Source organism: Hippoglossus stenolepis, chromosome 2, assembly GCF_022539355.2.
Source record: "Hippoglossus stenolepis isolate QCI-W04-F060 chromosome 2, HSTE1.2, whole genome shotgun sequence".
Lineage (NCBI taxonomy): Eukaryota > Metazoa > Chordata > Actinopteri > Pleuronectiformes > Pleuronectidae > Hippoglossus > Hippoglossus stenolepis.
This window is the reverse complement of record NC_061484.1, coordinates 24,586,978-24,608,889: the sequence shown is the minus strand read 5'-3', so window position 1 is coordinate 24,608,889 and position 21,912 is coordinate 24,586,978. Positions and strand designations below refer to the sequence as shown.

Genomic DNA, 21,912 nt, shown 5'->3' with positions numbered 1-21,912 from the left:
TCTGAACAGGTTTAAGAGAAGTCTGAGTGGGTTTGATTGTAGGTTGAGACTCCAATGTTACAGTTGGACAGTGATTAGTGGCTTTAATTAGGACTGAGTTATATGGCCAGATATTATACAAGATAAAAGTTTTTATATCAGTTGATATCGATAATAATCAAATTGACGTATGAAAAAAGACTTTGCTTTGAAGGCTGTGGTTTTAAAAATTACTATCAAGTATGTGTTGTACCTCCTCACTGTGCTTAGCACTATCTTGATATATTGAACCTTTGTTATGTTACTATTGGTAAAAATTATAACATGATAATTATTGATATTGTTTCATTGCCCAGCCCAAGGTGTAACTTAAGTGCAAAAGACAGTTTGTGGTTTTAAAACAGTAGCACTGACTTGATAATCTCTGTAAATACATTTAAGGTCAGTTCCTAAATAGGGTGGTGATATTTGGAGTATAATTGATTTCATTGTGTGTATACTTAAATGCATGTGTAGTATAAACATGTGGCCATGTGTGTTTGGGGTAAAACGATTACTGATACTGTGTATGTCTGGACAGGAGTCTTCATGGGGACCAAACTTAGACAGTGTAGAACTGCTTTGGCCAGGTGGACCTGTCCTCACACTGATACCAGCCCTGCATACGACTCTGGCACAGAGTATAGCAGGAATATCTAAACCAAGGAATCCTAAAGGTCAGACTCTTGATTATTATTATATTTTACAGAAATATTACATAATATTTTCTTCATGTTAAAATACTTTCATTGCCTTCCATGCAGTGTGTATGTAACATGTATGTGTCTGTGTGTTTTGAAGGCTTACAGCATTGCATCCAGAAGAGAGGGCATGGTGTGCTCTTAGCCACGTGTCAAAATGCCTAGCAAGAAAGATCAGAAGAAGGACACAAAGAAGGGTGGAAAGCCTGAACCAGAGAAAAAGAAAGAGGAGGAAAAGAAAGGGAAGGATGACAAAAAGGGAGGAAAAGATGATAAGAAAGGTGGAAAGGATGATAAGAAAGGAGGGAAAGATGACAAGAAAGGGGGGAAGAAGGGTAAAGAGGTGCCATCCAAGGGTAAAGATGATGGAAAGAAAGGAAAAGATAAAGGGAAGGGTAAGAAGGTGGAGTCTGAGGAGGAAGAGGATGAGCTCTTTAGTGATGAGGAAGAGGATGAAGAGTTTAGTGAAGAAGAAGATGATGACGAAGAAGACTCAGAGGATGACAGAAGAGGGAGGGGCAGAGGAGGCAAAGGTGCCAAGGGAAAGAAAGGGGGGAAGTCTCGACGTGGTGACTACTCGGAGGATGAGGAGGATGAAGACGAAGATGAGGACGACGAGGATGATGAAGATTACAGCAGAAAAAAGAAATCTAAAGATAAAGGTGGGAAATCTGATGCTGACGCGAAAAAGAAGAAAGGCAAAAAGAAAGAGGAAGTTCCGCAGCTTCCAATTAAGCAAATCCCAAAGAAAGGTCTGAAGAACATGTCCAGGATGTTCATGAAGTTTTCTGGTTTCAAGCGGCGCAGGAACAGCAGAAAGAAGCTGAAGAGTACGTCGCGTTTGTTCATGGGGTTGGGGAGGAGAAAAACCCGACTTGCCAAGAAGAAACGCCGCAAGTCAATGCTGAAGAACACCTCTCGATTCATGATGAGGTTTAAGGCCAGCAAAAAGAGGACTAAGGAGAAAGAGCAAGCAAATGGTGGGAAGAAGCCAAGTTATATGCTGCTTCGTCTGGGCGGAGGGAGTAATTCAAAAGAGAAGAAGGGGGGCTTCTTTAAAGGCTTATTCAAAAAAAAGGATGGTGACGGGCCTCCTGATGAGTTCAAGAACAGAAGTCTCTTGCTGGGTAAAGTTGCAGCGGCAACTAACTGGCTGACCAAACGTTTCCTGTCAACTAAAATGGGGGGAAATTCAGAACACCACGGTTGGGAGGGACGTAGAGCGCATGGCCGACAAGCCAGCTCTAGACATTACCAAAATGATGGTTATGAACATGGGGAGGAGGCTTATGGATACAACCAGGGACATTCAGCTGGCCAGAAAGGTTATGGGGACTATTACGATAGTTATGGTGGTTATGGAGATGAGGCAGCTGCAGCATATGGAGGCCAAGGTCAGTTTGGTTACTACGACAATGGGGCAGGGGGAGTAGAGTATCAGGACATGGGTTACTATGAGGAGGAAGCACTTTATGATCCAACTGCCGAATATTATGAACAAGGTCTCTACAATGAGGGCATGGAGGACTACTATAGCCCTTATCCCGATGCCCAAGGCCATTACAACCAGGAAGCTGATCCCTATGGTTACCAGCAACAACAGGCAATGGCAATGTATGGTGAAGAGGGTGTGGACTATTATGCACCAGTGGGTGAGGATCACATGTATGGAAGAGCAGTAGATGGATACCTTGACCCTCAGACTCAGGGTTTTTATGATGAAAATGGTCAAGGAGTTTTCTACGATGATGGACAAGGGGGCTATTATGACAATGGACATGCAGGTTATTATGAGAACCCCTATGGAGCAACTATGGGGATGCAAGGGGGATTTCAACCGGACCACCAACTTAGCTATATTGATTCTGGCATGCCCTATCAGGACTACAGCTCTCAACAGGCAATGGGTTTCCCACCAGTAGGCCAGCAGGCCTTCGGAGGACAGGGGATGAATCAGGTGCAAGGCCTGTATGGGGACCAGTATGCAGACCAGATGGCTCAATATGGGGATGATATTGGCGGAGTTCAGGGAGGGGAGATTACATTCAGAGTTCCTAGACCTCAAGTGCGCCTCTTTGGTAAAGAGCGTCTGGAAGTGCCCCTGCCCCCTCCACCTACTTTGCCACCTGATCCAGAATTTGAAGACATGTCAGAAATCCAATATGAAGACCAGTTTTCTCTTGCTCCAGGTCAACCAGGTGACATGATGTCATTACGGCCACAAATGGCAATGTCGCCGCAGCATCAAATGATGATGTCTGCTCAAGATCAAATGATGATGGCCCCACAGATAATGTCACAGCAGCGACCGATGATGATGCAACAAGAACAGAGTATGTCCCCCCAAATGAGATCACAGATGATGTCACCACAGCCACAGATGATGTCACCACAGCCACAGATGATGTCACCACAGCAGCAGATGATGCCACAACAAATGTTATCACCACAAGAACAGATGATGTCACAGCAAATGATGTCCCCACAAGAACAGATGATGTCACAGCAAATGATGTCCCCACAAGAACAGATGATGTCACAGCAAATGATGTCCCCACAAGAACAGATGATGCAAATGATGTCCCCACAAGAACAGATGATGTCACAGCAAATGATGTCCCCACAAGAACAGATGATGCAAATGATGTCCCCACAAGAACAGATGATGCAAATGATGTCCCCACAAGAACAGATGATGCAAATGATGTCCCCACAAGAACAGATGATGCAAATGATGTCACCACAAGAACAGATGATGTCACAGCAAATGATGCTGCCGCAGCAACAGATGGCTCCTCAACTGATTTCACCACAGGTAATGTGGTTGTGTCTGTTTTGTCATTGGTTTTGTAGAACCTTACAAAATTCCTACTGTGTTTTAGAGAGCACATAGTGGGTCAATCTAAAAATATACTGTAGCTTAGGAGATAAAATAGGTTTGTTAGGTTTATTGGTGGCTACTTAACAGCCAATTAGCAAATTCCTGCAGATCAGACATGAATATCTGAATAGCTGAATTCATGCTATTTTTTCCAGCCACTTGTCTGTAACGAGTCATGTAGTATTACATTGCTTGTCATAAAAAAACTGGTTTAGTGACTCAATAGTAGGATGTTTGCACTTTTCATTATAATACAGTGTTTTTGCAGTATCTGTAGTAACTTTTCTGTCATATTTAAAAAGTAAGTTTTAAATAGATGTTTTCCCGTAGACTGTAAATAAAGATAACATGACGTCCCCCGTAAAGTGAAGCCACTTGTGCATGTTCTATCTTATTTTCACCAAATGTATTGCTTCTTTAACTTCTTGTATTTCTGTTGTCTTTTTTTAATAGCAGATGATGACAGATCCAATGATGATGCCACAACAACAGGGTTATGGCCTCCCCTTAATCCCTACTCCAACTGCCATGATTATTAAACAAGCAAGTATGTCCCCTCGTCCTGCACGCCATCTCCAACCCTCTCCGACTCCATCCCGCCGCTCTGTCATGATGTCGTCCCCTCAGATGCCACGCCATCCCTCTGCCATGCCTTCCCCTGTACCCTCTCCTATGCTTTCACGTAGACGAAGCCCCTCTCCACAACCACCCATGAGGAATGGGTTCATTGGTGCTCAAAGACCCCCCTCTGTTATGTTGAGACAGATCTCCCCTCCTTTATCTCCCATGGCGTCCCCCCTCGCCCAGCGTAGAATGCAGCCTCAGAGATCACCTTCTCCTCTTACCCGAGGACCCTCACCCCCCCATTCTCCCCGTGCTTCTTTGATACGGCGAAGTCCTACAACCTCACCAAGAGCATCGATGAGGCAACGTTCTCCACCTTCCTCACCACGTGCTTCCATGAGGAGGCGAAGTCCCCCAGCCTCACCCACTGCTGCTCGCAGTCCATTTGGGCAGAGGAGGATGCATGGGCCACCCTCTGCTCCACGCTCCCCTGGTCATGTATCTGCCCCTCTCTCTCCACAGCTCAGCAGGAGACCATCTCCCTCTCCATCTCATCGCAGTTTATCCCCTGCAGGGCGCCGTCCAGCCCCATCATCTCCCACCCTGTCTCGCCGCTCAACTCGGCTGCTCAGGGACCCCACCCCCTTACCCAGGCTCAGGATGGGGGGAAATGTTCCTTTAGGTACTGTCAGACCCTCCCCTATGGGTCTCAGAGGGCGTCCAGTGCCCCCACCCACCCAGAATGTGCGTCCATTCCGTACCACCTCTATGAGGAGCAATAGGTCCTCTGTTCTCACAGTGGACTCCTCCCTCTACTCTTCCCCTTTCAACTCCCCTCACATGGTCCACCGTGCTCCCCTGGGGAGGAGAGAATCTGGCCGATTTCCTTCTCGTCCTGTAGCTCGAGGACGTCCCCTCATGCAGTCCAGGAGAAGGATGCCCCCTGCTTCTCCTCAACTGTCTCTGAAACAAATGCGCCATCCTGCATCCCCGCGCCTCTCTCCTCGTCTCTCTCGTCAGCCCTCTAGAGCTGCCCATCCACCTTTTTATGCACCAGAAGCGTATGTATCTGATCCCTATGCTGATCCTTATGCTGATCAGCTTGTTGCTCCCTCTTCTCCCATGTTATCTAATGCTTTGCAGAATCAGGCTATCCGGCAGGCATCTTTTTCTTCACCCCTTGGCCCAGAGGTGGTAGGCATGGGTGAAATGGCTCCTGAATATGTAGAACCTTATTATCCCTCATCCCCTAACTTGACTGGCGCAATGCAAATCCAGGCCATTCGGGATGCATCCTATGTTACCACACTTCAGAGACCAATGTCACCTTATGAGCAGCCTATGGCTCCCTCATCTCCCATGCTGTCTAGGGCTCTGCAGAATCAAGTTGTACGAGATTCATCCTACGTTTCTCCTTTACAAAGACCAATGTCACATTATGAACAACACATACCACCTTCCTCCCCAATGCTTTCTGGAGCTCTGCAGAATCGGGCAGTGAGAGATTCATCCTATGTTTCTCCTTTACAAAGACCAATGTCACATTATGAACAACACATACCACCTTCTTCCCCAATGCTCTCTGGAGCTCTGCAGAATCGGGCAGTGACAGATGCATCCTATGTGTCTACCCTTCATAGGCCTCAGTCCCCATATGCTGCATCTGTGCCTTCATCTCCAATGCTCTCTGGAGCCATGAGACATGGTCAGGCACTAAGAGGTGTATCTTCTTATCAGACTCCACAGCTTCGTTCACCTTACGGGCCAACTGTGGTTACCCCATATGATTATATCTCTGAACCTGGCCCAGCACCGTTGCTCCATGATGCCCTGCTGAACCGAGCTGACCTGCAGGGTGTTTCATCTTTACGATCACCAATGATGCAACGGCGAGATCCTTATGCCCCGGTTGGGCCTCACCTCCACAGCGCATTACAGCAGAACCCTAACCTCCGCCAAGCGTCTTATCAGACACCTATGCAGCTCAGACGGTCCCCTTATGGGCCCCCACCACCTTCTTCTCCAATGCTGGGAAGTGCCCTGCAAAACCCACAGATGATGCAGGCATCGTACCGCCTGCCAGACGGAACCTTGGTGTCACCATATGCAAATGTACGTTCCTCCCCTTTGCTTGGCAATGCTTTGCAAAACCAACAACTCCGTGGCGCCTCATACACATTGCCTGATGGATCAGGGATCAGGGTAGGTAGAAAAGGAACATGTCAAAGGGTTTGTGTTCATACAGTACTAAGATAACAAATTGCATTATTATTGTTGTACTCTCCAATCACTCCTATCCACACAGGACCCACGTGTGCCCCAGAGGTCCATGTCTCCAAACCTTTCCAGAGCTCTTCAGAACCAGGATCTCAAGACTGCTTCATATACTCTCCCTGATGGCACCATTATAGATCCCAGACAGCAAGTAACCCATGACTCTTTATCCTTGACTTAAATCGAATTCACCTTTTAATAAAATGACATCTCTTCCCTGTTCTGATTACATTTTATCAGCTGAAGTTTAACTAATGTCTGTGTTGTGCAGCAAACTATCTCCCCAAACCTGGCTAAGGCCCTGACCAACCCAGCTCTGCGTGAAGCCTCTTACACTCTTCCTGATGGCACCATCGTGATTGACCCCAGGAAACCGAAGTCCCCGAACCTGGCCGCCGCACTTCAGAACCCTTACCTGAAAAGCTCGTCGTACACGCTGCCAGATGGCACGATCATCATTGATCCACGGAAACCTGTCTCTCCAAACCTGTCCGGCGCTCTTCAAAACTCTATGCTGCGAGACGCACCCTTCAAATTACCAGAAGGAATGCATGACCCCAATATTCCCTTATCACCACAACTGGCCAATGTGAGCTGTAGATACAGACTCTTTGTTTTTTTTGTGTGTGTTTTGTTCTATTACTCTTTCCTCCCCCGTCGTCCAAATAGTAATAATGGTTTAGAATGTTATTTTTTGAACAAATTGATATAGCTCTTTGTATTTTGCTGATAATAATTGCTAATTAAAAACACCCATCTGCTCCTTTAATAAATAAATAAATTCTGGTGCCTGTGGCTCGGGAGGTAGAGGGGATCGATCCCCAGCTCCTCCAGTCAACATTCTGAATTTTCCTGCAGGATATTGAATCGCAAATTGTCCCTGATGGCTGTGCTGGCGGTGTGTGAATGGTTTGTGACAGAAAAAGTGCTGCGTAAAGTGCTGGATGATTATGTACATGAATGGGAAAATTGAACTGTAAAGTGCTTTTAGTGGTCTAGAAACTAGAAAAGCCCCATATAAATATACCGTTACCATTTAATTCAATTGGCACTTGTTTAACTTCTCCGGCTTGTTTAACTTCTCCGACTTTCTTTAACTGCTGTTGTTATATCTAGGCCCTCAACAACCCTGCCTTGAAAGGAGCTTCGTACACGCTCCCAGATGGAACTATCATAGTGGACCCGAGGAAACCAAAGAGCCCCAATCTGACGGCCGCCCTGCAGAACCCCTATTTAAAGGGTTTGTCATATACCCTCCCTGACGGAACCATCATTATTGACCCACGGAAGCCAGTTACCCCTGACCTGTCTAAGGTGTGTACCTGTTAAATTTATCTTGATTTTAACTTTGCAGCTGTACCTGCTTTTTTATTTTCTAATCTTTCCCAAATGCAGTCCATGTGTGTTTAAAAATCAAAACTAACCTTTCAGCCATTACTATGATGACAATGATTTGTACTATTTAGTTGCATGTAATTGTAACTTAACCCGCAGGCTCTTTTGAATGACAACCTTCGAAACGCATCATACCATCTCCGTGATGGTTCCCTGGTTATCCCCGGCCAGAAGCCCAACCTTTCAGGGGCCCTGAGGCAAAACCAGGCACTTCGATCCACAGGTCTCTATCGCCTGTCAGAAAACTCTGCACTGTCAGGCGTGCCTAAACCCACCCCTCCCAATCTCACCTCAGCAATGCAGAATGGGGAACTCCATGGTGTCAGATACAGGTAGGGAACGACACTATTAATGGGAACTGGGAGAATGACATCATAAAGAAAACTCCAGTATGTCAAAGACAATCTGCTGAGTTTTGGATTGTTATATGTTTTTTGAACTTAAACATAAACCCTATGAAACTATCTAAGCAAGTGTTTTATTTCTGTTATTTGTGAGATTATTTGTTCTGTCATCACTACTTTCATATTGGCTCCTGACAGTAAATAAATTAGGCAGGTGACACCAAAGCCTAACTTTGCTTTTAATGTTAACTAGACTATAATTCAGTAGAGCACATGCCTCCACCAAGACTACACAATCCTATATTTCTGTCTTATATAATACAAATTGAAGGGAAAAAAACTAATATGTCTGATTTATTAAAATCAAGATCAATACAATATGTCAAATATTGTTTAAGGTTAGTGATAAGAATCCGCCAAAATCTTACCTCGTCATACCCCATCTCTCCACCAAGTTTGGTGCAATTCAGTTCAGTGGTTTTTGTGTAACCCCACATAGAAACATCCTTTTCTCTTCCTTCTTTTATGAATGAAGCAGTACATAAATACAGCATGTGTTTGACTATCAACGGACAATTAGACTTGAAAAGTCACGGAACTAACAGAAAGTATTTATCCTGGAGCAGGGACGTGATTTGTTCCATGTTGTGCAACCCTGTGTTTCATGATTAGAGCCTTTGTTTCCCCCCCCCCAGACTGCCGGATGGATCTCTTCTCACACGTAAGTTCCACAACCCCAGTCTGAACGATGCCATCCAAAACCAGCATCTTCGCTACGCCTCCTACAGGGTGCCAACGGGCCTGCAGGGTGAGGATAACCGCTACGCTGTGATTCCTCCCTATGGGCCACACTCAGGCCACTGGGCCAGGAATGCCCCAGGAGGTGGAGGAGGGGAGGGAGGGGAGGACGTTTGGGCAGCTGAGAGGGTTTTACCACATGGGACCGTCCAGAATCTGTCAAAGTGGGCCATGTACAGAGAAGACGGAGTGCTGGAAGGATATCTACCCACGGCTCGATTTTTTGATGGACAACAGGACCCAGACTGGACTCCTGACAGAGACAGAGCACCTGGTCAGAGCTGGTATGACAAGGTAGGGAAATATTCATTCATGTGTTTCTACATGTGTGGATTGGAAGTTTTTTATGATTCCTTATGACAACTGACAAAACATTTGAATAGGGATGAGTGTGATACAAACCTTATTCGAGCAGTAGCTATAAAACCCAGGACAAAGAAAGTGGATGACCCACATCAGTTTCCTGCAGAGTTCACCAACAACAATATTCAAATGTCTGCATATTTTACATTAGCTCTGCATCAAGCGGATGACAATGTCCCTCAAGCTTTGACAATGTTGCATGACAGTATTGGAATAATTACATAGCATGATGTTTGTTTGGCCAGATCTTCTCCATCCTGAGCATGCCCACGACAGGCCACAGGGTGAAGAACTGGGTGGAGGGAATGGAGGACATGACACAGCTGCCGTAAGCACAAACCAGTATTACCAAGCCGCCTCACAGCTGGTCGTGTCGCGTGTCACACTCATTTCTGAGCAGATCCATTCATTGTGCTGACGGACAGACAGAAATCCTGGGTTTTAAGTTCGTAAAAAAAATTATAATATGTAACAATCCCTCATTAAAATGTCTAAAAACAATGTTCACACCTAGAGAAATCAACAATTCTATTCAGGATAGCGTACATTTTGTGTCATATCCACTTTACCCACTTAATGACGAAAGGAAAAACACAATGCTAGCCAGTTAGCTGTTTGTATAATGCTTCAGGAATATTCATTACAATTTGCTGCGTAACATGAATAAAACTTGAATTCATTATCCCATCAGTCAGGGAGATTTTCATTGGCAATGGTGGTGAAGACAACAGCTTTCATGATCCCACGCTGCTTCAAGTCAAAACTTCCCCTGTGTGATTCACAACATCCCATTATTTTAGTTTCCACCGAGAAAGTCATTGAGTGACATTGAAGCATAATTAATTTTTTGGAAATCAAAGCCAGTGTGGGAATTGTGCTCCAGTGGGACAATATGTGCTCTGTGCATGTGTGTGTGTTTAATTTGCTCGTTGTTTGATTTCAGTGAGCTGAATGAGACCACAGTTCTGATGAACCTGAAGAAGCGCTACGACCAGGAACACGTCTATGTATACCTCATTTCCAAAATGCAAATTGGATAACAAATATCTTCAAATGTCATTGTCAGCTACATCCACTCATCCACTCTCCTTCTTGTCCTTTTGTCTCTCTCTCTCTCTTTTTCCCTCCACCACACAGACGTACATAGGCAGCATCCTCGTGTCTGTGAATCCCTACAAGTTGCTGAACGTTTACGGCACAGACATGGTGCTTCAGTACGAAGGCCGCGGCCTGGGCGACAACCCTCCGTAAGACCCAGGAGTGTGTGTGTGTGTGTGTGTGTGTGTGTGTGTGTGTGTGTGTGTGTGTGTGTGTGTGTGTGTGTGTGTGTGTGTGTGTGTGTGTGTGTGTGTGTGTGTGTGTGTGTGTGTGTGTGTGTGTGTGTGTGTGTGTGTGTGTGTGTGTGTGTCTGTTTGTCTCTGTTTGTGTTGCTTTTCTTTTTTATGAACAGGAAAAATCTTGTAGATTTTGATCAAATCTGATGGAAAGTGATGAGAAACTGCTTTTCAGGAAAGATTTTCTACTTATTAGAATTAGAGAGACTTATAACGTTCAGAAAATCATGCTCCATCATATTAAATCATATAATAAGTGATGCCATGAAGAAGTCACGATTAAGTCAGAAAATGACATCACACATTAATCAAAATTAACTCTGCATCTCATAAGACAAGACATTAAATTTGCAGTGGTTGGGACTGCTGCCTCACAGCAAGAAGGTTCTTGGTTTGAATCCCAGTTCAGTTTGTATGTTCTCCCCATGTGTGTGTGTCTTTTGTCTGGCTACTCCATCTTCCTCCCACAGTCCACAGAGTTAATTGGAGACTCTAAATTGTCCATTGGTGTGAATGTGGGAGTGAATGGTTTTCCATCTTTGCTGACAACCTCCCCCCCCCTCTTGGCCAATGTCACTTGGGATTTACTCCAGCCCCTCAAGCGATATGTTTTTACTACTATTACTTTGCCCTTTAGTCGATTTTTTTAAAAGAGGGAGAGAGAAACACTGTTTGAACATTATTGTCCCATTAAAATAACAAATGCAGAGGAGGGTTAAGTCCTGGTGGATTTATGAGCTCTCTCAGTGCTTTCTGCCTCTGAGAGGAGTAGATAAACCAAACTCTCTAACCTTTACCTGAAACCTCTGAGACTGTGCGCTCCTGTGATTATACTGTTGTACTACATCTGTCTACATGTGTCGTGAGCTGCCCTCCGAGGTGCAGTATGGTGGTAAATAAAGGTGCAAATGCCAGCACTCTCAGGTGTTAGTGGGAGGCTCCGGTTTCACTGATTGTTGGTTGGTTGCCAAGGGAGAGTTTGGTTATGATTTCACCACCACTTCACATCTACACGCACACAGAGACAAACACACTTAGCATGTAGAATACATTTGTTAATTGAAACGGTTTTGTTGTGTTGCAGTCATCTTTTTGCCATTGCTAACCTCTCGTATACCACCATGATGGATGCCAAAAAGGACCAGTGTATTGTGATCAGGTACAAAATGCCATTAGTATATTTCTGTCAATTTCACTTTGTTCAAAATGTACTCCTAATGAATAATAATTAAAAAAGTTATGTAAAATACTCAGGTGAACTGTTTCTGTTATGACAGCGGAGAAAGCGGGTCAGGAAAGACGGAAGCTACGAAACTAATCCTGCGTTACTTGACAGCCATACATCACAAACGCAACATCACACAACAGGTAGATAAGCATATGTACATAAAAGTACATACATGCAAATACAACATGTTCACACAATACTATGGTCATTTAATCTAACTTTGTTTTCCCTCCTTCTCCCTTGTTTTCTATCATTTACCATCAGATAGAGGTAAAGTGTTTCCTCCTCTTGTTCTTCCTCTCCTGACATGATGAGCATCCCTGTTTAAAGGTAACCACGGTAACATTACTGTCTCTGGTGATTGGTCAGATCCTGGAGGCCATGCCCGTGTTGGAATCTTTCGGGAATGCCAAAACAGTGCGCAATGACAACTCTTCACGCTTTGGCAAATACACGCAGATCTACATGGAGGAGTGAGTGATTACAACTTATCAAGAACAGAACACGCAGCCTGTGTGTTGGATTAACTCTGAACATGATTGTTGTGCGAGTCTGCAGACACACACACCAACACACAGTGGGCTTAGTAGTGAATATACTGACATGTCTCAGTAACACAGAGCTGTGACAGAGACCTGAGCACATTACACATGCATGACCTGTTACTTAACTCGGACTAACTGTGTGTGTGTGTGTGTGTGTGTGTGTGTGTGTGTGTGTGTGTGTGTGTGTGTGTGTGTGTGTGTGCGCGTCATTTACCAGGGGTGTAATCAGTGGTGCCATAACATCTCAGTACCTGTTGGAGAAGTCTCGCATTGTCTTTCAGGTGAAAAACACACACACAACACACACACACACACACACACACACACACACATGCACACACAGCAGGTCAAGTGGAGTCTTCTTACATGTGAGTCACCGTGAGAAAGATGAGATTGTAGCAGCAGACAGCACGAGAGGTGTCTAACAGGTTGCTCTTCATCTAACTGGGCCTATATGTGTCTTTCATTGTCTACTGTAACATCTCCATGTCAGGAAATCTACCACCACACATCTAAATCGAAGTGTGTGTGTGTGTGTGTGTGTGTGTGTGTGTGTGTGTGTGTGTGTGTGTGTGTGTGTGTGTGTGTGTGTGTGTGTGTGTGTGTGTGTGTGTGTGTGTGTGTGTGTGTGTGTGTGTGTGTGTGTTCATTCACAGGCCAAATCAGAGAGGAACTACCACATCTTCTACGAGATGTTAGCTGGTCTTCCTCCCCACGAGAAAACCCCACTGTATCTGCAGGAAGCTGAGACTTACTACTATCTGAATCAGGTACACACACAAATATAAGAAGCACACTCCGCTACACACACACACACACACACACACACACACACACAGGACACAGTTAAGGAGTGGTCACCGCAATCAATTTAACAGTCACATTAACAAATGAGATGTCAATTTCTTTAAAACGTGACATTTATTCTACCGCGTGATTAATGACACGAGCATAAAACTCATTGTTGTGCCCAAATTTCCGAGTGAGTAACCTTTGAGTGGAGGTTTTCTGCATTTCAGGCATGTTGAACGATAAAATGCAATTAGCCGATTTATACATATTGAGAGTTGTGAGAAGTTCAAGAGGATTTTACCTTTTCAGATTGTTTCATGTGAATAATAAAAACTGTAGATGTCCATCACTCTGATCCACACTGAAATGTCTCAACAGCTATTCACCATTAAAGGTTTATGCAACTGTCAGTGGTCCCTGTAGGAGACTCTGACTTTTCCACCGCTCCATGAATTTGATATTTTTGGTCTTTACTGGGATGTCTCTGCACTTACTGGATCGATTGCCATGAAATTTGATGCAGACATTCAGGATGAATTGTAATAGCTTCGATAATTTATTAACTTTTCATCTAGAAGCATCATCCTTTCTACTTTCTGTCCAAATACCTGCAGAACTAATGACATTCACGTAAACCTCAGCTCTGTGTCGCTGTTTAGTGCTTATTAGCAAAATGCTAAACTAAATTAGCTACAGGTTCATGAATCATCAGATTTAACTCGTGAACTTTTTGCGTTGAGACCCTCAGGTTGCTTTACAGACAGTTTCTCCCATTAAGACACTGACTCGTGGATATTTAACCACTGCTCAGGTTTCTGTTCTTTCTCTGACGCCTCTTCCAGCTCTCCTGGCTTCATTCATGAGACCTGATGAAACACTGAGCAACATGTTGCTCATAGCCCCGTGATTCAAGATGCTTAACTGTTCAGATTTGCATTGACGCGAGTTTGTGGTTTCTACTACCAGCAACTGGGGTGTGGTTTTTTTACCTTCGCCAAGGAGGTTATGTTTTCACCGCTGTGGGTTTGTTTGCTGGTTGGTTGGTGGCTTTGTTTGTCAGCAGGATTACTAAACTAAAACATCTTTTTTCAAAGGAAGGGACATGGGCCAAGAATGAAGCAATTTAATGTTAGTGCAGATCTGGACAAACCGATGTATCCAGGATTCGTTTTCACTTTTTACACTATCACTAAGTGTTTTCTTGACATTTTCACAGTTTTCCAAGGGGAGAATCAATTGGTCTTTAAGGGGAAAACAATCCGCCACATTTAGGGATATCTAAGAGTGTGTGAAATTTGGTCCAGCTTGATTGAATGAAAGTGGACTGAGGTATGCTCTCTACTGATGCCATTCTAGTTTAAAGAGTATCTTAGCAGCAGGCTGAAAAGTCCTGCCTCACTGTCCTCATTGGTTGAAAGTGTCACATCACTACATTGCATTTCTACCTCACTGCAGCAAGGTGAGACTCTGAACTTCCGAATGTTCACATAAACAAGAGTTTCAGCTCCTGATAAGTCACTCTTTAATTAGAGCGGTGATGAATTGTGCTCAGGGTAAGTATGCGGTTGCTGATAATGGTGTGTGTGTGTGTGTGTGTGTGTGTGTGTGTGTGTGTGTGTGTGTGTGTGTGTGTGTGTGTGTGTGTGTGTGTGTGTGTGTGTGTGTGTGTGTGTGTGTGTGTGTGTGTGTGTGTGTGTGTGTGTGTGTAGGGAGGGGATTGTACCATAGAGGGGAAGGATGACGGAGAGGACTTCAGGCGTCTGCTGAGTGCCATGGACATACTGCGTTTCACCCCAGAGGAGCAGAACGGCATCTACAGACTGCTGTCCTCTGTTCTTCATCTGGGGAACGTTTACTTCCAGCCACACCAGGTCTGTCACACACACACACACACACACACATTGATACCATCATCGATCAACATTATTATCATTTTCCCTCAGCTGCAAAAAGGAAAATTAATTTGTGTGTGTGTGTGTGTGTGTGTGTGTGTGTGTGTGTGTGTGTGTGTGTGTGTGTGTGTGTGTGTGTGTGTGTGTGTGTGTGTGTGTGTGTGTGTGTGTGTGTGTGTGTGTGTGTGTGTGTGTGTGTGTGTGTGCCCGTCCCTGCAGGCTGAGGGTCAGAAGGTTGCGTCGGTGGTGAGTGGGCAGGAGATCAGGGTTGTCGCTGAGCTGCTGCAGATCTCACCCGACGGCCTGCAGAAGTCTGTCACCTTCAAACTGACAGTGAGGAGAACACACGTCACATAAAAAAATGCACATTCATTATAGACATAAGGAATTTTTTAATGTGGTAGTTACAGAGATGTTGTTTGACAACAGGTGTGCTTGACTCCTAGGATACAGCACGAGAGAAGATCTACACTCCGCTCACAGTGGAGAGTGCCGTGGATGCCAGGTGAATAAAAGTCTGAGTCTGGTATCTGTTAAATTCAATCATTTCCCCCCGAATGAATGTCTGACAGTCCTGTTTGAGATTTTTTAAATTTCCTCATTTATTCACTCTCTAAAGTCGTACCAGGAGAATACTAGAGATAGTGAGCCATCTTTGATATTCTCCTCCAATCTTTGGTAGAGGCATGTGAGGACAAAGGACGTCAGGGCTGGGGGGGAAAGATTTTTCAGATGTCCTCTGTTTCCATAGGAACCGGGCTTTCTGTTTCCATAGAAACCTTATTGTGTGTTTTTCATAGAGATGCTGTTGCCAAGATCCTGTATTCGCTACTGTTCAGTTGGCTGACAGAGCGCATCAACGGACGGGTCTACCCTCGCAACGAAGCCCTCTCCATCTCCATATTGGACATATATGGATTTGAGGTCACGCCGAAAAACACGATTCCGCTCAATAATGTTTCTCAGCTGATGCATCTGAGCTGACGTATGTGTTTAACCCACACAAACAACCCCACGACATCTCTGCTCTTTGCCCTGCAGGAGCTACAGGTGAACAGTTTTGAGCAGTTGTGCATCAACTACGCCAATGAAACTTTGCAGTTCTTTTTCAACAGGGTCATCTTCCAGGAGGAGCAGGTCAGCAAAACTTCAAGTTCTTTTTTTTCCTCACACGTTTTATCACACGTTTTCTTAACGAGGAATCATTGGGTGATTTGTGTCTCAAAAGACGTCTAGACCCTTGTTGAGACTGAAATAAATTTGATAAAAAAAAGAAAAAAGCAAATATAGTGAAACTGCACATTTAAATAACGTTATTCAGCATTTTATACATATATATATTTGTGTGTTAGAGGTCTTCTAATCAGCTTTTTAAATGTGCACATGTCCATGACTAATACTTCCGACAGAGAGAGTATGGCTGTGACAGCAGAGCGTGGAGATGAAACGAGAGGTCATTACGAGTAGCAATTCATCCTTGTAGTCAAGATTAATTTCTTTTAAAGCCCCAGTAAAAGTAAGTCGCTTCTGTCGGCTTCCGGGAGCTAAGCATTTGATTATTTGTAAAAAATAAATAAAAAAACGTTGACACATTAGCGCCACAAGCAAAAGCTGTGCTCTCTCAGTGCAGAGCTCCTCACTGTCTGTACGCAAGCTGCAACAAACAGCAACACACAAAGGAGAAGTCAGAAAGCGGCACATCACAGCTTATATCAGTGATGCATATAAAATAAATGGTATTAAAGGTCAAGGATAGGAGGGGAATCGAATTACTGACTGTTGTGTGTACAGTAAATGCACACTTGCATTACTTCAGGTCACAACAGTGTTTAATATGTCCGATTTTGTGAGTAATCTGATGAACTTTGTGTGCATGGAAAGTGTACATGCTGATTCAGAAAACTTCTTATTTATCCTATAAATGAAACCTTCAACTTAATGGTAAGGCTTCTGCTTCTTTTTCTTCTTCTATTGTTTAATTCTGTCTCAACTTCCGCTCCTAAACTGAAGCCTTAGAGAGATTTAAACGCCCTTAGTATCCAATCAGGAGGCCTGAAAAGATTCAGTAAAGTCAAAAGACAAACAGCCTCTTTAGCTACCTGACAACAGGTCGTTAAAACTCACAAACCATAGTGGACAAAGTAGCACTTCCAAATGAAGTGAAAAAAAAAAAAGCAACAGTGGAGTCGGAAGAGTTTTATATAAACCAACCTGATGAACCCTTGTGCTGTGTGTAGGAGGAGTACATGCGGGAGCAGATCGAGTGGCAGCAGAAGCCTTTCAGCCACAACCAGGCCTGTCTTGACCTCATCGCTGCGAAGCCTCACGGGATACTGCGCATACTGGACGACCAGTGCGGTTTCCCTCAGGTACGTCCACACCTGTTAAACCGAACTTTTTTTTTTTTTAAGATATAGATACATGATGATGGATTAGAAATCAAGAAACTCTACAAATCTCTCTCTATCTGAGCATCGTGGGGGGAAAAAGAAGACAATGGCCAATTCATGGTTCCAATAATTCCCCAGTTTTCAGAAGAACATTGATTTGGAAAAAAAACAAAAAAACATCTCACATATTGGATTTCTCATAAACCTGGGGACTGACGCGTATTGTAGCCGGTTCCCGATCAATACAAAACTATCCCGCGTGAACACTTAATTGCCAACCTGCTGCTATCATTATTCCTGGGGCTCCTAACGCGCGGAGCAGACTGAGCTCATATTGAGATAAACGCATTATGGAGCGTCTCCGATGCTCAAAGTGAAATATGAACACGACGCTACACGAGTAACTGAGTGAAGCAATCTGCTCTACACACATGGGCAACATGTGTTTGTGCTGTAGAGATTTATATTCCGTGGCTCGGCAGCCGTTAACTGTCTCCAACCATCGCTAGGCAACAGACCACACCTTCCTTCAGAAGTGCCACTATCACCATGGAAACAACCCGCTGTATGCCAGGCCAAAGATGCCACTGCCAGAGTTCACCCTGAAACACTACGCTGGGAGGGTCACCTATCAGGTGCATTCTCTTTCTTTCTTTCTTTCTTACTTGTTTTCCATTTTGCGTTCGCTCCGTTTTTCAATTGTTTTCCCTTTTTCCTTTATAGAAATTGACTCTTATTGGACTTTCAACACCTTTTTGTCAACTTATTTCATTGAACCTGCGAACGATATCTCTTCTAGACATTGTCTCTTTCTATATCGACCTCATCTCCTTCCGGTTAGAAATATATTTTTATGGTTTGTGGTGCAGGTGAGTAAATTCTTGGATAAGAACTTCGACATGGTCCGTCAGGATGTGTTAGACCTCTTCACCCAGAGCAGGAACAAAGTGAGACTTGCAAACACTCACTCTTTTGTTATTACTCACTGTCTCCTATCGGGCAAACATTCCCCAATATAATAATCAGTAGCTAGTCAGTCAGTTGACCTGTTGCTAATCACTTAATACGTGTATCCAGATGGTGTCCAGCCTCTTCCTGAAGCACTCGGAGTCTCAGCAGCGGTCGAACGTTCGTCGCAGCAGCGCGGCCCGACGCCATCAGGCCAACACGGTCAGTGCAAAGTTCCAGAGCAGCCTGCAGGAGCTGCTGGAGAAGATGGAAAGGTTCGCATTGAAAACACCTCTCACTTAATCTGTAGGAAACCCCCGAATACGTCTTTGTACCATAAAGACAATGACCACATAATGTATACTTTCCTAAACATATTTGCCAGGCATAGAAACTTTATTCATGCAACTGTGACTCACGATAGTAAGTCGCACTTTACGTGTCTACAAATTCACAGCAAGATAGAGTGTGTATGAAATGATGACCCCTGAGGAGTGACTGATTTATTCCACAGCCCAAATCAATGACACATGTAATATTATGGGCTTGTGCCTAAAACTGACAATGAGATCTGAACCATTGGTTTCGCATTGGTGTTCAGGGATCAACTTCGGCAAACGTTAAAATCTCCCAATGTCACTGTTGGTTGGAGCCATTTTCTCTGAGGCAGATGAATTTTTATTTGTTTAATTTGAGCTCAATCACACATGAAATCAGGAGCCTCTGGAGATCTGTTCGGTCTGAAGCAGTTCAGCGTTTCAATTTTCTGCTCAGAGAGTTGGTTTTGCTTCAGTTCCCTTCCTGTTTGAAAGATGACTTCCTTACACAGGACAAACATGCTCATCCTTTATCAAACTGTTCGTTCATTTTTTTCCCCATCCATTCGTTCTCATCTATCTGTGACAGGTGTAACCCTTATTTTGTGCGATGCATCAAGCCAAACCATCATAAGGTATATTTTTTGCAAGTTGGATGGTGTGTGCAGGTTTGCGGTGATTATTTGCATTTTTGGGGATTTTTTTATGCAGCTCATGTGAGTTATTATGTGTGTGTGTAGGAGCCGGGAGCGTTTGACATGGAGCTGGTCAACGCTCAGCTGCATTACTCTGGTATCATGGAGACCATCCTTATCAGGAAGGACGGTTATCCAATCAGATTGAACTTTCGCAGTTTCTTATCGAGGTTGGTGATTTACTCATTTTCAGTAAATGTGAGAAATGTGAGCAGCAGTTGAACCGTGTAACCCTCAAGATAAAATACAGATTATAGCAGCCTCCCGTTCAGGTTTTCTCGGCCCATTACAACTCGACACTTTCAGTCTGTCAAAATTACTTGACCTATTTGCTTTTTCTGCCAAAAGAATAGTTCACACACCATTTTTCTATGCTGAAATTGCCATTTGGCTCTCGCCCGCTCCTGCAGCAGGAAGGCAGTTAAAGCCAATTGATCTCACAGCACCTCTGACTACTGACTGCTGAAGTACTCTGACTTATTACAAGAAACAACATTCACACTCCATTAGATTCACAGTGGAGCGACTAAATTCAAAAAGCCAGAATAAAGTGAATCCCGCTTACACTGAGTCCCAGATTCACAAAGTTAAGACACATGTGAGCTTTCTTCACATTCACTTCAGGATGCAGATATCATGTTGAACTTGTGTGTGGGCTCGTATGTGCACACAGGTATAAAGGCCTCCTCTGCCTCAGGGATCTTCCGCCTGCAGACGGTGAAAACTGTGTCATCATGCTCCACAAGCTCGGCCCGGTGAAGAGCGGCTCGTACCAGCTGGGAGTCAGTAAGGTGAGCTCCCTCAGTACGACGAGGGCCCACGCACACGCAGAAAATGTGAGGTTAAATAATACCAAGTGTTCGAAATAAATACGGTTGAATATAGATTTAGTTGTGTGTGTGTGTGTGTTTTAGATTTTCCTGAAAGAGGAGTTGTATCAGCTGCTGGAGGGGAAGCGTGACCGTGTGCTGCACCTCGCTGCCATGACGCTGCAGAGATACACTCGCATGTGTTTTGTCCGAAAGAACTTTATCAAGTTCCGGCGCCGCGTGACCCTGTTTGAAGCTCGCTGCAAAGGCTACGTGGCGAGGTAATGCTCCCGAGAGGTCAGCTGCTAGTACGTTCACGACTCTTAGATTTAACAGCTCATAACTTCTTTAAAAAGCCATAACATTCTGGTTGTACAAAGAAAGCAGAAGAAGGTTTTTTCCCAAGAAATATAGAAGCTGTTTCTTCCCCTTGTCCTCAGTTCGTTCGTCTCTTCCTGGAGGTTGACTCTAAACTTTCTTTAGCACACTGTCCTGCTCCAGTCTGGAGTTTCAGTCCTGAGCGTCGCTATTTAGGCTTTAGTGTTTGGTTTCACAGGAGCCAAATAGGTCAAAGCTTATCACGGACAACCCACTTCTCTTGTCCTCGATGTGAGGAGACGAGGCCAGAGAATTAAGGCCACGCTCGTCCATCACAGGGGATGGGTTTCTCACTCTAGTGCCAGTCGGACAAAACCTGGAGACATGATGCAAGTTTACAAATCATTCAAATGCGAAATATTCACTTCATTTTGACTGTAATGATGTTTCAGAGATCAAAATTACATCGAATTAAGGAAATGACTTGAAATTATAACTTCTCTAAAATTCCCACTCTCTGCTATCTCTCTGATGTATGAATAATCCATCCTCCATGTTTGTTGTGTTTCCTGGGCAGAAAAAAGTTTGCTCTGAGGAGGAGGTACCTCAGAAGGTTCCGCTCGGCCGTTCTGCTTATCGTCAGCCGCCAGCGTTACATGAGGGTATGTGCACTGTGTTTGTGAGCTGAGAAACCTCTGTTGATATTTTACAGTATTTGACTTAGAAGTTAAAATAAAAACAAGTGTGATGCTGCTTTCTTTCTGTCAGACAGTGGTGGAGCCAGCAAGGAAGGCAGAGGAGGTGAGTGAGGGAATGATGTGAAGCGTGTGAGAGGGAGGAGGGAGGAGATGATGTTGTGTCAGTGTGTGATGCAACGTAAGTGTTGGTTTGTGTTTGCAATGTGTGCAGGATCGAGTCAATAGAGAAGTGGTGAATGTGACAACACTGCCTATCCCCGCTGAACTGGCAGCCCTGCTGCAGGTCGCCTCAGGTACACACACACCTGCACTTACACAAACACACACACACACACTCTCTCTCTCTCTCTCTCTCTCTCTATCTCTCTCTCTCTCTCTCTCACTCTCACTCGCACTCTCTCTCACTCACAATCAGACTGACCATTAGCATGAATGACACCACCGTCGTTCATGCTTGAAAGATCCATAATTTTTTTTACCATCCTTTCATTATTGCTATTTGACCTCATGACGAAGAGCTTATGAGGTCATCATCATCATCGTCATCATCATCATGTGACTGAATAAACAGATGTAGCACATGAATAGCAAACCACACATCTAGACCC

The 21,912-nt window shown here is 44.3% G+C and overlaps 1 protein-coding gene across 1 annotated transcript in view; it reads left to right on the top strand.

Annotated features, from left to right (window-relative positions):
* Window positions 1-591: 591 nt before the first annotated feature.
* The window catches only part of myo15ab (myosin XVAb), a 42,885-nt gene continuing 21,564 nt past the window's right edge, over window positions 592-21,912 (top strand). The window contains exons 1-33 of the mRNA XM_047343759.1: window positions 592-695; window positions 820-3,534; window positions 4,054-6,366; window positions 6,470-6,589; window positions 6,710-7,027; window positions 7,555-7,752; window positions 7,933-8,165; window positions 8,873-9,269; window positions 9,584-9,666; window positions 10,282-10,345; window positions 10,476-10,585; window positions 11,757-11,831; window positions 11,950-12,040; window positions 12,165-12,170; window positions 12,270-12,373; window positions 12,663-12,726; window positions 13,102-13,215; window positions 14,947-15,108; window positions 15,349-15,462; window positions 15,576-15,634; window positions 15,930-16,053; window positions 16,171-16,266; window positions 17,367-17,498; window positions 18,029-18,154; window positions 18,389-18,466; window positions 18,597-18,742; window positions 19,374-19,419; window positions 19,525-19,649; window positions 20,153-20,270; window positions 20,394-20,569; window positions 21,184-21,268; window positions 21,375-21,407; window positions 21,516-21,597. Of these exons, the coding sequence (XP_047199715.1) occupies window positions 877-3,534; window positions 4,054-6,366; window positions 6,470-6,589; window positions 6,710-7,027; window positions 7,555-7,752; window positions 7,933-8,165; window positions 8,873-9,269; window positions 9,584-9,666; window positions 10,282-10,345; window positions 10,476-10,585; window positions 11,757-11,831; window positions 11,950-12,040; window positions 12,165-12,170; window positions 12,270-12,373; window positions 12,663-12,726; window positions 13,102-13,215; window positions 14,947-15,108; window positions 15,349-15,462; window positions 15,576-15,634; window positions 15,930-16,053; window positions 16,171-16,266; window positions 17,367-17,498; window positions 18,029-18,154; window positions 18,389-18,466; window positions 18,597-18,742; window positions 19,374-19,419; window positions 19,525-19,649; window positions 20,153-20,270; window positions 20,394-20,569; window positions 21,184-21,268; window positions 21,375-21,407; window positions 21,516-21,597 (8,650 nt within the window). The 5' untranslated portion in view covers window positions 592-695; window positions 820-876. The remainder of the gene's footprint in view (window positions 696-819; window positions 3,535-4,053; window positions 6,367-6,469; window positions 6,590-6,709; window positions 7,028-7,554; window positions 7,753-7,932; window positions 8,166-8,872; window positions 9,270-9,583; window positions 9,667-10,281; window positions 10,346-10,475; window positions 10,586-11,756; window positions 11,832-11,949; window positions 12,041-12,164; window positions 12,171-12,269; window positions 12,374-12,662; window positions 12,727-13,101; window positions 13,216-14,946; window positions 15,109-15,348; window positions 15,463-15,575; window positions 15,635-15,929; window positions 16,054-16,170; window positions 16,267-17,366; window positions 17,499-18,028; window positions 18,155-18,388; window positions 18,467-18,596; window positions 18,743-19,373; window positions 19,420-19,524; window positions 19,650-20,152; window positions 20,271-20,393; window positions 20,570-21,183; window positions 21,269-21,374; window positions 21,408-21,515; window positions 21,598-21,912) is intronic.